The 11,482-nt window shown below is 51.2% G+C and overlaps 6 protein-coding genes across 6 annotated transcripts; 3 read left to right on the top strand and 3 right to left on the bottom strand. All coding sequences in view use genetic code 12, as the record gives it.

Moving 5' to 3' along the window:
- Positions 1–1,414: 1,414 nt before the first annotated feature.
- On the top strand, positions 1,415–2,479 carry DIURU_001140 (putative methyltransferase; the record flags this gene model as incomplete). Its single annotated transcript, XM_034153652.1, has 1 exon — positions 1,415–2,479. One exon carries the CDS (start codon positions 1,415–1,417, stop codon positions 2,477–2,479), a length of 1,065 nt encoding a protein of 354 aa, XP_034014018.1.
- Positions 2,480–2,703: 224 nt separating this feature from the next.
- Positions 2,704–3,363, bottom strand: SNO1 (putative pyridoxal 5'-phosphate synthase; the record flags this gene model as incomplete). The annotated part of the gene is made up of 1 exon (XM_034153650.1): positions 2,704–3,363. One exon carries the CDS (start codon positions 3,361–3,363, stop codon positions 2,704–2,706), a length of 660 nt encoding a protein of 219 aa, XP_034014017.1.
- Positions 3,364–3,660: 297 nt separating this feature from the next.
- SNZ1 (pyridoxine biosynthesis protein) lies at positions 3,661–4,548 on the top strand (the record flags this gene model as incomplete). The annotated part of the gene is made up of 1 exon (XM_034153649.1): positions 3,661–4,548. The coding sequence occupies one exon, from the start codon at positions 3,661–3,663 to the stop codon at positions 4,546–4,548; it is 888 nt and encodes a 295-aa protein (XP_034014016.1).
- A 105-nt stretch (positions 4,549–4,653) lies between these two features.
- PEX22 (Pex22p) lies at positions 4,654–5,220 on the bottom strand (the record flags this gene model as incomplete). Its single annotated transcript, XM_034153648.1, has 1 exon — positions 4,654–5,220. The coding sequence occupies one exon, from the start codon at positions 5,218–5,220 to the stop codon at positions 4,654–4,656; it is 567 nt and encodes a 188-aa protein (XP_034014015.1).
- A 1,215-nt stretch (positions 5,221–6,435) lies between these two features.
- On the top strand, positions 6,436–8,427 carry AMO2 (Amo2p; the record flags this gene model as incomplete). Its single annotated transcript, XM_034153647.1, has 1 exon — positions 6,436–8,427. The coding sequence occupies one exon, from the start codon at positions 6,436–6,438 to the stop codon at positions 8,425–8,427; it is 1,992 nt and encodes a 663-aa protein (XP_034014014.1).
- Positions 8,428–10,280: 1,853 nt separating this feature from the next.
- Positions 10,281–10,943, bottom strand: RPL10 (60S ribosomal protein uL16; the record flags this gene model as incomplete). The annotated part of the gene is made up of 1 exon (XM_034153646.1): positions 10,281–10,943. One exon carries the CDS (start codon positions 10,941–10,943, stop codon positions 10,281–10,283), a length of 663 nt encoding a protein of 220 aa, XP_034014013.1.
- Positions 10,944–11,482: the final 539 nt, after the last annotated feature.

The following is an 11,482-nucleotide window of genomic DNA, read 5'->3' as shown; positions in this document are numbered from 1 at the left end:
CGCGAAGGTGATCCAGAACCTAAACGTGTGTGTTGGCTAGCCAGAAATTTTTGTGCGCGCGCGACCGTCCTCGAGGGGGGGTGAGGGGAGGACGTGTAGCTTTTTTTTTTTGTGGGTGAGGGCGGTGATATGAGGCTAGCGGGTGAGGCCAGTGGCAGAGTATGGCGAGGTACCCAAGCAGAGAAAGGGACCAGAGAAGCTTGTCAAGAGTGTGTTGAATGATTGAAAGGTGATTGTAGTGGCGATCAGTTGATTGGGAGAGGTGGCGTGAGTCATTTGTGGGCAGTAGTAGTGAGTGGCGTGGATTGTGGGGTGGTNGGGGGGGGGCGGGAGGACCAAAAAAAAAAAAAAAATTAGGGAGCGCGTTTGCTAACAAAATCGCGAACCATAGAGCTAATTTTAGGCGCCGTAGCAGTTATGAGCCCCGCATACTAGCCCCTATATACCGGCATAAATAGGGTCTGCGGTGCCGTAGATATGTTGACGTCTCCACGGCTAAGTGAGGTTAGCCAGGGGTGATCCCCCGTATACGAGCCGAGCCGACGTCGACCCTGACGTCAAATGATTGGTAGATAAGAAAACATAGTGAACTTGCCAGTTTTGAAGCGCGTTAACGAAGGAAGCGTAGACGAAGCGGTTCGGGGTTTGTTTGGGAAAGGTTCGTGTGCCTACCGCATTCCCTAGAGCCAGTGGGGGTTCGGCGTCGGCGCAAGCGGTGACGCTTAGGAGGGAGGTCATTTGCCGGGGGCCCCACCCCTTTGTGTTTACGCTGTGACGTATATGCTATATTTGGCTGCCAGTTTGCGACGATGTTGCCACCCTGTCGATAAACGCGTCTGCCTGGATATTCACATGAACTAGGCGCTCGCTTATCGGGTACAGCAGGTAACACCTCACGACAGTGATGGGCAGAAATGTATTTATAGACTGTAGGGACAAGTGTAAGGTGGAGGCGATTAAGCTTAGACGTGAGTTACGTTGCTATTGAAATGGTGACAATTTGATCTTATGGCTGGTAAGTAACCCTGGGAATCGAACTCATGGTGACGGAGGGTATATAGAGGATGTTTGAGGTTTCCATGAATATTTACAAAATGAGTAGATTGACTAAACTTTCAAAGATGAACCAAACAAATAATGTCAATATCGGTTGAAGGGACATTGAAGCAGTTAATTCAAAATTGGACATCACGCTTCATAATGTTATAACATTAGCATTCGTCGATGGTCTCATTAACTATAGCCAAGTGAGTATAGCTCTAAAAGTTGAAATCAATAAACACTCGATACCTAAACTCAACTCTACATTCTCCTGTATCACTTTATTTCTCGCCGCCTGCGGCTATGGGCGGAGGTGTTGGTCCTGCCATATCGCATCGCATCTCATCGCACTATATATATATATATATACCCGATGGCGAAGCGGAAGGCAGACGACGCCGAGGCGTTGCCGACAAAGAAACCGACCAAGACACTGCCCAAGCTCAGAATATCATTATGTATCCCGCTGACAGTGATCAGTGGTAAAAACGCCGCCAACCTCCAGCAGCAGACCGCCATCATCAACGAGATAGCGCGGGCAGCTACGTTGTACCAAGTGGGCGAGATCGTGGTGTTGGAAGTCCCCGAAATTACTGAGCAAGTAGTGGGTGGTAAAAAGACGTTTGACGAAGACGATGACGCCACTACCGAAGCTCCTAAGACGATGAATGAAGCAGTGGTGGCCGCGGGGCTCTTACAATATTTCGTCACTCCCCCTTACCTTATAAAGCTGGTATTCGCTAATAGTGCCTTTCCCGAAGTCACTAATAAGTTTAAGTATGCTGATAAGCTTCCTAAGCTTACGCTGTTACCGTTTATGGCCAATAACGACGTTAATCGTCACTTCCGAGAAGGTATTGCCATCGCTAAACATACTCCTGAAGTGACCAAGAAGGGTAAGAAAGAGAAGGCTAAACATAAGATTTCCGTCACCAAATACGTCAATGTTGGCTTAGACGAACCGGTCGAGCTCGATGAACTGCGGGAAATCCCCGTCCATAGCCGCGTCACTGTCGATATGAAGAACCGCAAAGTGGTGGCTCCCGAGACTGCCTACGGAGTGGTGGGTAACAAACTGAGTTTTGGCTACTATACTCGAGTGTGTCTGAAGCTTAGTCAGGTGTTTACTGAGCTGCTGGTTCCCGAGGGGTATCTGGGGTCGGTATTTGTTAACTGCGACGATTATTTCCAAAAAGGTGAGGGCGAGGATAATTACCGCCATTTGCCTCAATTCCTGGCGGGGGCGGCTAAAGGCGATGTGCTTGTGTTGTTAGGCAACTACCGAGACTACGCCCGGGCGTTTACTGCCGATGCCGCCAACTTGGCGGGGATTGACTCGGTGGCCCAGATGTTTGACTCGCGGCTCGAGGTGCCCCGCGGGGCACGGATAGAGGACGCCAGCTTGATTGCGTTGGCGCTGTTAGCACTGCGGGCATAGTAATAGACAATGGTAACTGAAAGAGTCAAAATTGAGTCGGTTGGCCGAGTCGAATCAAGGTTTTGATGCCAATGACTCACGTGATGACTCACGTGAGTGACTCATTAGCGCATACAATTTGATCCGCGGTCGGGGTGCTAGCGGTATTTGGCGGCTAAAGGCCAGTGAAAAATTCTACCCCATTTCGGGTCACAAAAAGCCACTTAATGCGGTCGTGTATTCACCTATGCTGATGCGGGCGATGCCGAGTCACCCACGACAAACTCGCTAAGAAACCACCGGTGGAAGCGGTAATCGCCGGCGAGCTCCGGGTGGAAACTGGTACCAAGCACCCGGCGCTGACGCACCGCCACCACCACTTTACTACCGTCGCCACGCTCCACCGTCGACAACACCTCTACCCCTGGCTCCACTTTAGTCACCACTGGCGCCCGGATAAACACTGTTTCAAACGGTTCACCTTTCAACCAGGGGAAGGCCACTGGCGCCGTGAACAGATCGAGCTGGCGGCCAAACGCGTTGCGCCTCACCTCGACGTCAAGCGCGCCAAGCGCCACCTGATCGGGCTTACCGTCAACAATGGTGGTGGCAAGCAAGATGAGCCCGGCACACGTCCCCCACACCGGGTGGGTGGTGCAGTAGTCCCGCAACGGCTCGACCATCCCCGTGCGCTGGGCAATGAGCAGCATCGCCGTCAGCTCGCCGCCGGGGATGACTAGCCCGTCGCACCGTTCGAGCTCCGCCGGTGTTTTCACCTCGCAGAAGTGCCACTGGATCCCCGGGAACGGGGCGGCGGCCACCGCCTGGGCCAAGTATTCGAGGTGTTCTCGGAAAGCTCCTTGTAGCGCAAGCACCCCGACGCGAAGCTGGCGGTCCGAGGTCATGAGTCAGTCAGTCAGTAAAGAGATGAGGGGTGTGTGCAAGGCGAGTACTCTTTATCTGTCGGTGCTTCTAGGTGTAAAGTGGGTGACAGATTTTTGACTCCGGAACTAGCGGCACATATACTGCGCTCCAATATTTCACCGGCGCCGCATACAGGGCCGCCATTGTTTTGTGGAGGTGGGAGCGCCGCCACCGAGAAAACGAGTCATAAATTTCTCACCTAAGCCCACCCGCTATATAAGCCCCTCCCGTGCTCCCCCACCAAAAAACCCAGGAATTTTTCACCCCATCACAAACACATGTCGGAATCACAGTTCAAAGTCAACGCCGGGTTGGCCCAGATGCTCAAGGGCGGGGTGATCATGGACGTGGTCACCCCGGAACAGGCGAAGATCGCCGAGGCCGCCGGCGCCTGTGCGGTGATGGCGCTTGAAAAGATCCCCGCCGATATGAGAAAACTGGGCCAGGTGTGCCGGATGCTGGACCCGAAGATGATCAAGGGGATCCAGGAAGCTGTGCTGATCCCCGTCATGGCTAAGGTGCGGATCGGCCACACCGTCGAGGCGCAAATCTTACAGGCGCTCTCCATCGACTATATCGACGAACTGGAGGTTTTGACTCCTGCTGATAAGCAAAAGCACATCACCAAGAAGGACTTCTCGGTGCCGTTTGTGTGTGGCGCTAAGGACTTGGGCGAAGCTTTGAGACGGATTAATGAAGGGGCGGCGATGATCCGCACTAAGGGCGAAGCCGGAACCGGTGACGTTTCAGAAGCGGTGAAACACATTACCGTGATTAAGGATGAAATCGCCCACTACCGCGACAACTGCCACACCGACGCCGACTACCAAAGAGTCGCCGCCGAATTGAGAGTGCCCGTCGACCTCTTGAAACAAGTGTTGGCCGCCGGTAAATTGCCCGTGGTCAACTTTGCTGCTGGCGGTGTTGCCACTCCCGCCGACGCCGCGCTTTTGATGCAATTAGGCTGTGACGGTGTGTTTGTTGGCTCCGGTATTTTCAAGCTGTCGAACCCCGCCAAGTTGGCCAAGGCGATCGTCGACGCCACCACCCACTACAACGACCCGCTTAAGCTTGCCGAAGTGCTGACGGACTTGGGCGACTTGATGGGGGGCATTGCCATCGGTACTATTGACGACAAGGCGCGGTTGCTGAAGATCGGCTGGTAATTGGCAAATGATCGAGTCGTGTTATATATATGTATGGCTGGGGGACCTGTCCTTCCAGTCATGATCTCATCGATTAACTATACGCCCTATAAATAAAATTCTTCATTAATGCACAAATAACGGCGCCACCTTCGTCGAGATGTCGTCATTGTTCTGGTCGACAAACACAATCTGCTTGATGAACCGGTTGAGGTCCTTGGGGATGCTGTGGGTGCTCAAGCCCAAGTCGTCCTGACACATCAACAACATGTCGGGCTTTAAATTCTTCAACACCGTGAAGTACCCCTGGATGTTCTGGCACTTGAGCAACTTGTAGTTGTTTCTCACTTCTTCCGGAAGCGTCGCCGTCAGCTTCTGGATGTTGTAGTTGACGTCGTCCTCGTCCAAATTCGGCGGCAAGATGAAGGTGACATTTTCCAGGTTGTGCAAGATCTCCAGCAACGGCAACTGCAGGTTGAGGATCAGATGGGAGAGCGTGAGGGCAATCAGCTTATTGGTGTACTGGCGCTTCAATTTGCCCGGGGTGGCAGTGTCGCCTTCACTGGCCTGGAGTTGTTGTTGGGTGGCGTAAGCATCGTACACCTTGTAGCCCACTGCGATCAAGGCGGAGACACAGGCGGCGGCGAGCCACAACTGGGGGTTCTTTTGGATCTTCTTGACGTTGACAGCCATGCAAACGGAGACCGGGGTATCAGGAAAAGGGCAATGGTGGAAAGTTGTTGAATCAGATAAGTGGTTCGATAAACCCCCTCACCTTGGAGATTTTTCGCACTCAATAACAGTCGCGGGGAGCGTTTTGGGTGCGCACGTGACCCCGGGAGGCCCGCTTTTCCCATAGTAAACTGGGCCAGAGCATTGCTCGTGGCGACCCAACAGAAAGGAGGGGAGCGCTCCGAACCATCATCACGCACACGGGAACTGGCGGTACTAGCCACCCCCCCCGGAATCCCGTCTGTCACCCTGCTAACGGTTTACCACTAACCTCGGCCTAAAATTTAAAGTTGGACGCTGTTTACCCCATGTAAATTTAGGTATGCATTATATTCATGAGTTAGCGGGGGCCCGAGGTGCGTGGCGAGCCGCGGCTTACCGTGGGTAGCCATTATTTGTGGGCCCCTCACCCGCACGCACTTTAAACACTGATTTAAGTAAATTGGTACGGGGTGTGTGCCATAGACAACTAAAGAGGAGCACGGGGGTAGTGTAGTCACGAAAGTCAGTGTTAGCGGTAGTGGGGTCACNGAGGACGAATCGTTTTTTTTTTTTTTTTTTTTTTGACGGATGTCATGTGATTTACTGGGATGAGATCGTATAGTCTCTAGATCATTTTCGAGATGGATCAGATTTGTGGCCATCGACTGTTATCCTGTGTGTCCAGGGTCTCTTTCTTTTTTTTGTGAGAGTTTGTGAGAGAGGGCACTGCGATGAAATAGGCATTCGCGATGCGCTCTGAGGGGCGCGGAATTATTTAGCAGTAACTGTTGACTAACGGTATACATAGTGGCGTCCGCATTCGGTAGGTCGATCCCGGGGTCCACCTACCTAATGTGGTAAGTCGATCCCGCATCGATCGAAAATCTGTCTCTATCACCACCATCTTGTGGGAATAAACCGTCAATCACACCATCCCTATTTTTTTCACCACCGAAACCACCCTTATATCCACCTCCCACGACACCCAATAAATGTCCGGGTCCCGTCCGTGCCCTCCGTGTCAGCCTGGTTATCTTATCTCCCCTAACAGCCGCCATCGCTCACCCCACGTATCCGGCACACAGCCGCCGATACGCAGACACCGGTTATGCCGCTTAGCATCCCCGAGCCCTCGTATAAAGCCACCAGCATCCCCATTTCATTTTCCTCTCATCGACCATCACACATCATCCAATGGCACTCCACCCGTTTGACTCGGTCAAGGACTACGAGATCAGAGCCGCTTCTAAGGCGGTTAAAGACGCCCACCCGGCGCTGGACGACGTCCACTTTGTGCAAATTGACCGGTTAGACCCGCCCAAGAAGGACATGATCCGCTACTTGGATGCCGAACACTCGGGTTTGCCCGTTCCTGAAATCCCCAGAGTGCTCTACTTGTACTACTGGACTAAAGGGTCCACGTTCAACAAGGCGTTGGTCAACGTGACCATGGGCCACGTTATCACCAAGCAAGAATTGCCCAAGGGGGTGGTCGGCCCCATCTTGCCCGACGACATGGTGGAAATGGAAGAGTTCTGCCTCAAGCACCCCAGAGTCCAGGAAGAGATCGCTAAGCTTAAGTTGCCTCAGGGTTACGCGGTGAGAACCGACCCCTGGATTTATGCTACCGACGACCCTAACGAAAAGAGACCGCTTTTGCAATTCTTCATGTACGTGGCTGCTGCCAACGGCCACTCCGAATCGAACCACTACTCGTTACCCCTCAAATTCTCCCCCGTATTTGAAATGTTCACGAAAAAGTTCGAAAGAATGGACTACTTGCCCGGTGGCTACGACGAAAAGACTGTCCCCACTCAACCGTGGCAACAGGTGCCCGCTGTCGAATACTACCCCGGTATTAACGGTGTCGAACAAACCCGGGTGGTGAAGCCGTTGTACATTGACCAACCCGAAGGTCCTCTGTACACCGTCAAGGGCGAGTTGATCGAATGGCAAGGCTGGAGATTCAGAGTGCTGACCAACTGCCGTGAAGGGTTTGCCATCTACGACGTCTCGTTCAAGGGGAGACTGTGCTTCTACCGGATGTCGCTTTCGGAAATGACGGTGCCCTACGGTGACCCCAGAAAGCCCTACCACCGTAAGCAAGCGTTTGATTTGGGTGACTGTGGTTTCGGCTCTTTCGCCAACAGTTTGGCTCTTGGCTGCGATTGCTTGGGGACGATCTCTTACTTGGACGGCATGGGCATCCACGGCAACGGGGAGCCTTTTGTCATCCCCAACACCGTGTGCTTGCACGAACAAGACGACGGTATTTTGTACAAGCACGTCAACTACCGTACCAACAACGCCGTCATTGCTCGTAAGAGAGAATTCGTGGTGCAAACGATCGCCACCGTTGCTAACTACGAGTACGTGATCAACTTCAAGTTTGCCAACGACGGTCTGATTAACGTCGAGACCAGAGCCACCGGGATCTTGCTGACGATGCCCATTGACGAGAACGTCACCGTCCCCTGGGGTACTGTCGTTGGTCCTAACGTCATGGCCGCCTACCACCAGCACATCTTGCTGTTCCGTTTCGACCCCGCCGTCGACGGTCACATGAACACTGTTGTCTACGACGACACTGTTAAGATGCCTCGTGACCCCGTGCTTAACCCTTACGGCATTGGCTTTGTTGAGCAACGCAATATCGTCGAAAAGCCTGGCTACGTCGAACAAGCGCCGTTGGAACACCGCACGTACAAGATCATCAACGAAAACGTCGTCAACCCCGTGTCCAAGGGTCCCGTTGGGTTCAGAGTGGAAATGCCGGCGAGACAGATGTTGCTTGCCGACCCCGACTCGTTCAACGCCAAGCGGGCTCAATTTGCCACTCAGCAATTGTGGGTGACCAAGTACCACGACAACGAGTTGTACGCTGCCGGTGAGTTCACCAACCAGCTGCAGGCCGACTCGGGTGTGGGTGTGTGGGCCAAGCGTGACGAAAACGTCCGCAACGACGACGTGGTGGTGTGGGCCACCCTCGGGTTCACCCACATCCCCCGGGTGGAGGACTTCCCCGTGATGCCGGTGGAAGTGCACAACATCAACTTGTGCCCGTTCAACATGTTCGACAAGAACCCCGCGTTGGACTTGCCCCAGCTGACCCAGCTGTTCAACAAGCTGAAGTTGTACGACAGCAAGACTGTCGAAGCCAAGCCCTGTTGCAAGAACAACCTTTAATCGTCTATAGCATGAACTTAATGAACAACGTGAACAAGATATGAATGTAGTTCCCTAGACACCGCTGACTACACAATGTGCTGACGTCGAATAGCCTGGTCTGATTCACAATTTAAAATACGTAAAATCTTATTAACGCATTCGGCACTCAATGCACAATATGGTCACCGCATTTCTCCTGATATGACTGCTTCATCTTGCTAAAGTAGTCTTCCCATGCCACCCGCTGGGCTCATGCACGTAGCGATGTTATCAAAACCACGGCGCATGCATCGAGACTCGCTGGGGATAAGTTACGACTCGACACAGGCCATGAGTACGCAATATCGAGCACCTATAGTGCTAGTTGCATTTGGGAAGTATCTTAAAGTAGATAGGGTAGCCATGAAGCTCAAGTTTAAGTCTCTTCTTGCTCGCTTGTTTGCCCCTACCCCCAGAATCCACGTAGAACAATTGTGCTCTGCCCTCAGAACCTATTATATTTTGCCCTCAGAACCCATTATATTTTGCCCTCAGAATCAATTGTACCGTACCCTCAGAAACCGTTTATCAATTGCACCGTGCCCTCAGAACCCGTTGATCAGTTGTGCTGTGCCCTCAAAACCCATGTATATGCTGCATCGTGCCACTAGAGCTCATAGGCTCATTATGCCGTGACCTTTAAACCCATTACTTTGGCGTCAAAGATTAATGTGCCTTGCCTTCAAAGTCCATGTATCTGCCATGCCGTGCCCTTAAAACCCATTGTGTTGTGCCGTCAAAGCCTCACTAGAATGAAAACTGTCAACGGTAGTCGAATCGCATAACTTCATGCGTCGGGATATATTCATTGAGTTGGCTAACTGCTCGAGGTGAGGCAATCACCATTTTGATGATGCTATTTCCCGGCTAAAGGAAGCCTTTTATAGTGAAGCCGCCCCCATGTCATCACTCATGAGTTTCAGCCAAGTTCGGGCTGAAATTCTTGGGTGTTTCAAAGCTCGAAGGGATGGCAAGGCCTTTTCATGCATGATAGTTACTTTATTCACGATATTGGTATTTCATTTGCTGATGGAGCGGGGCTGTTGTTTCAAAGTGAACGGCCGAGATGCATTGTGTTTAAGGAAATCGCTTGCCTACCTTTGATCTGGATGGGGTATGGTGATACCTCTGTTAATTGAGGCTTATTGATCATTTTTGAAAGCAGTGATCTCTTTGACATGAATATCTGATCCCATTCCTACGAGTGACTATTCAGCAAATGTTCCGGTTCCTCATCCATACGTCTTGTAACTCCGTTTATAATCTCCTAACTCCATTTCCCGATGAATGTACTTTCTATTGGGTGATAAGGAGTTTGTCTCAATTTCACCCATCGTTGCCGTACAGGGCGACTTGTCCTGCAATATTCTTAGTCTAGGAGACTTCATTTTGAGCATTTGAATTTTACACGAATTATCATGTCGTCCTTTCAATAGCTATTGCGATGCTCTCTCTTTTTACCACTACGATACTGATTTTCGACTTTCGCAGCATGAGCTTCTCGTTCGTACCTTCACCATCGATATCGGCGAGTGGAGAACAGTCACAATTGTTACGCCTGAACGTTCATCAGGGCCTGATCTGAGGGCACTTCTTCACCAGAATAATTATCACCCTAATCCAGCTGGACGAGTGCTAATCTTTTATTTTAACGTTAAAACTCAGTGATACATTGACAACTACCAAAGCCAAAGGAGCGGCGGAGTTTTACTTGATAAGCCGCGCTGATGCTCCATCATTCTTACCAGAGAACATCATGGCGGGGCTATTGGTGGTTGTCTACGTTGAATGCTATTGCTGATTAATGTTACCCATGTATTAGATCATAGTATTTAGACTTGGTGTTGGTAGTCGGGGAAGGCTCTGAGGTTTTGTTCGAGGTTACCCTTCTTCGACATGAACTTGACGTAAGCACCGTCGTCCTTGACTTCACCGTTTTGCTTCTTGGCGATGTATTCTTCTCTGTCCAAAGGAGTGAAACCCCACTTCTTCGAGATGATGATCTTTTGTTGACCGGGGAACTTGTAACGGGCTCTTCTCAAACCTTCGATAACGACGTCCTTGTTCGAGTCCTTGGTTCTGCACGACATGATGATTTGGCCGATGGAAACTCTGGCAGCCAAACCGTGGGGCTTACCCCAGGCACCTCTCATACCTTGTTGCAATCTATCGGCACCGGCACACGACAACATCTTGTTGATTCTCAACACGTGGAAGGGGTGGACTCTGATTCTCAAGTGGAACGAGTCACGACCCGACACCTTGGTGATGTACTTGTTGGCGCAAATACGGGCGGCTTCAAGAGCTTCCGACGACAATTGTTCGAGTTCGTTCGAAACCAAGTGGATGCACAAGGGGAAGTCGTCGACCGAAGCCTTCTTACGACCCAAGTCGTAGATTCTGATCTTGGCGTCGGGGACGGCTCTGTTGTACCGCGACTTAGGGTAGGGCTTGTTCTTGCAGTATCTGTAACAACGGGCGGGACGACGAGGCATGGTTACTGGGTTGGTGGTAAAATTTTTGCTTAGTTTTCCGCCGCGACAGTGCGATGGTGGTGACTCAGGGCGCTAACCCTAATGCACGTGACAAAATCTACCTCGTGAAAACACATCAACCAGCTCAAATTTAGTCTACCAAAAGTGACATAAGCAATCTTGACTACTGTAACACCATACATAACCTATAATATTATCCATTTGTTGCCTCCAATCATGTTTTCTCGTGGTTTTTGCTTGACACCCGTCGCTCGAAGTGAGCGAAAATGAGCATTAGTAAGCACCATCACGAATGGTGGCACCACCATGATTAGTCAGACTAACAACCCCTAGAAGCAACTACAGAGGAGAAAAATCGGGTATCTTGGTAATTCCGCTCTTTTCAAACTAGACAATGCTCGGTTATGAGGGATGCCCTGCCATTCACTTACCAAAATGAGCATTATCGAAGGACATGTGCCCAGTAAATCAAATACCGGCTTCATGGGTGCCTGAATTATACCTTTAAGGCGACAATCTAGTCAATCCAACATTGATGG

Source organism: Diutina rugosa (assembly GCF_008704595.1).
Source record: "Diutina rugosa strain CBS 613 chromosome Unknown scaffold24_size174625, whole genome shotgun sequence".
NCBI classification, from domain to species: Eukaryota; Fungi; Ascomycota; class Pichiomycetes; order Serinales; family Debaryomycetaceae; genus Diutina; species Diutina rugosa.
This window is presented reverse-complemented; position numbering and strand designations above follow the sequence as displayed.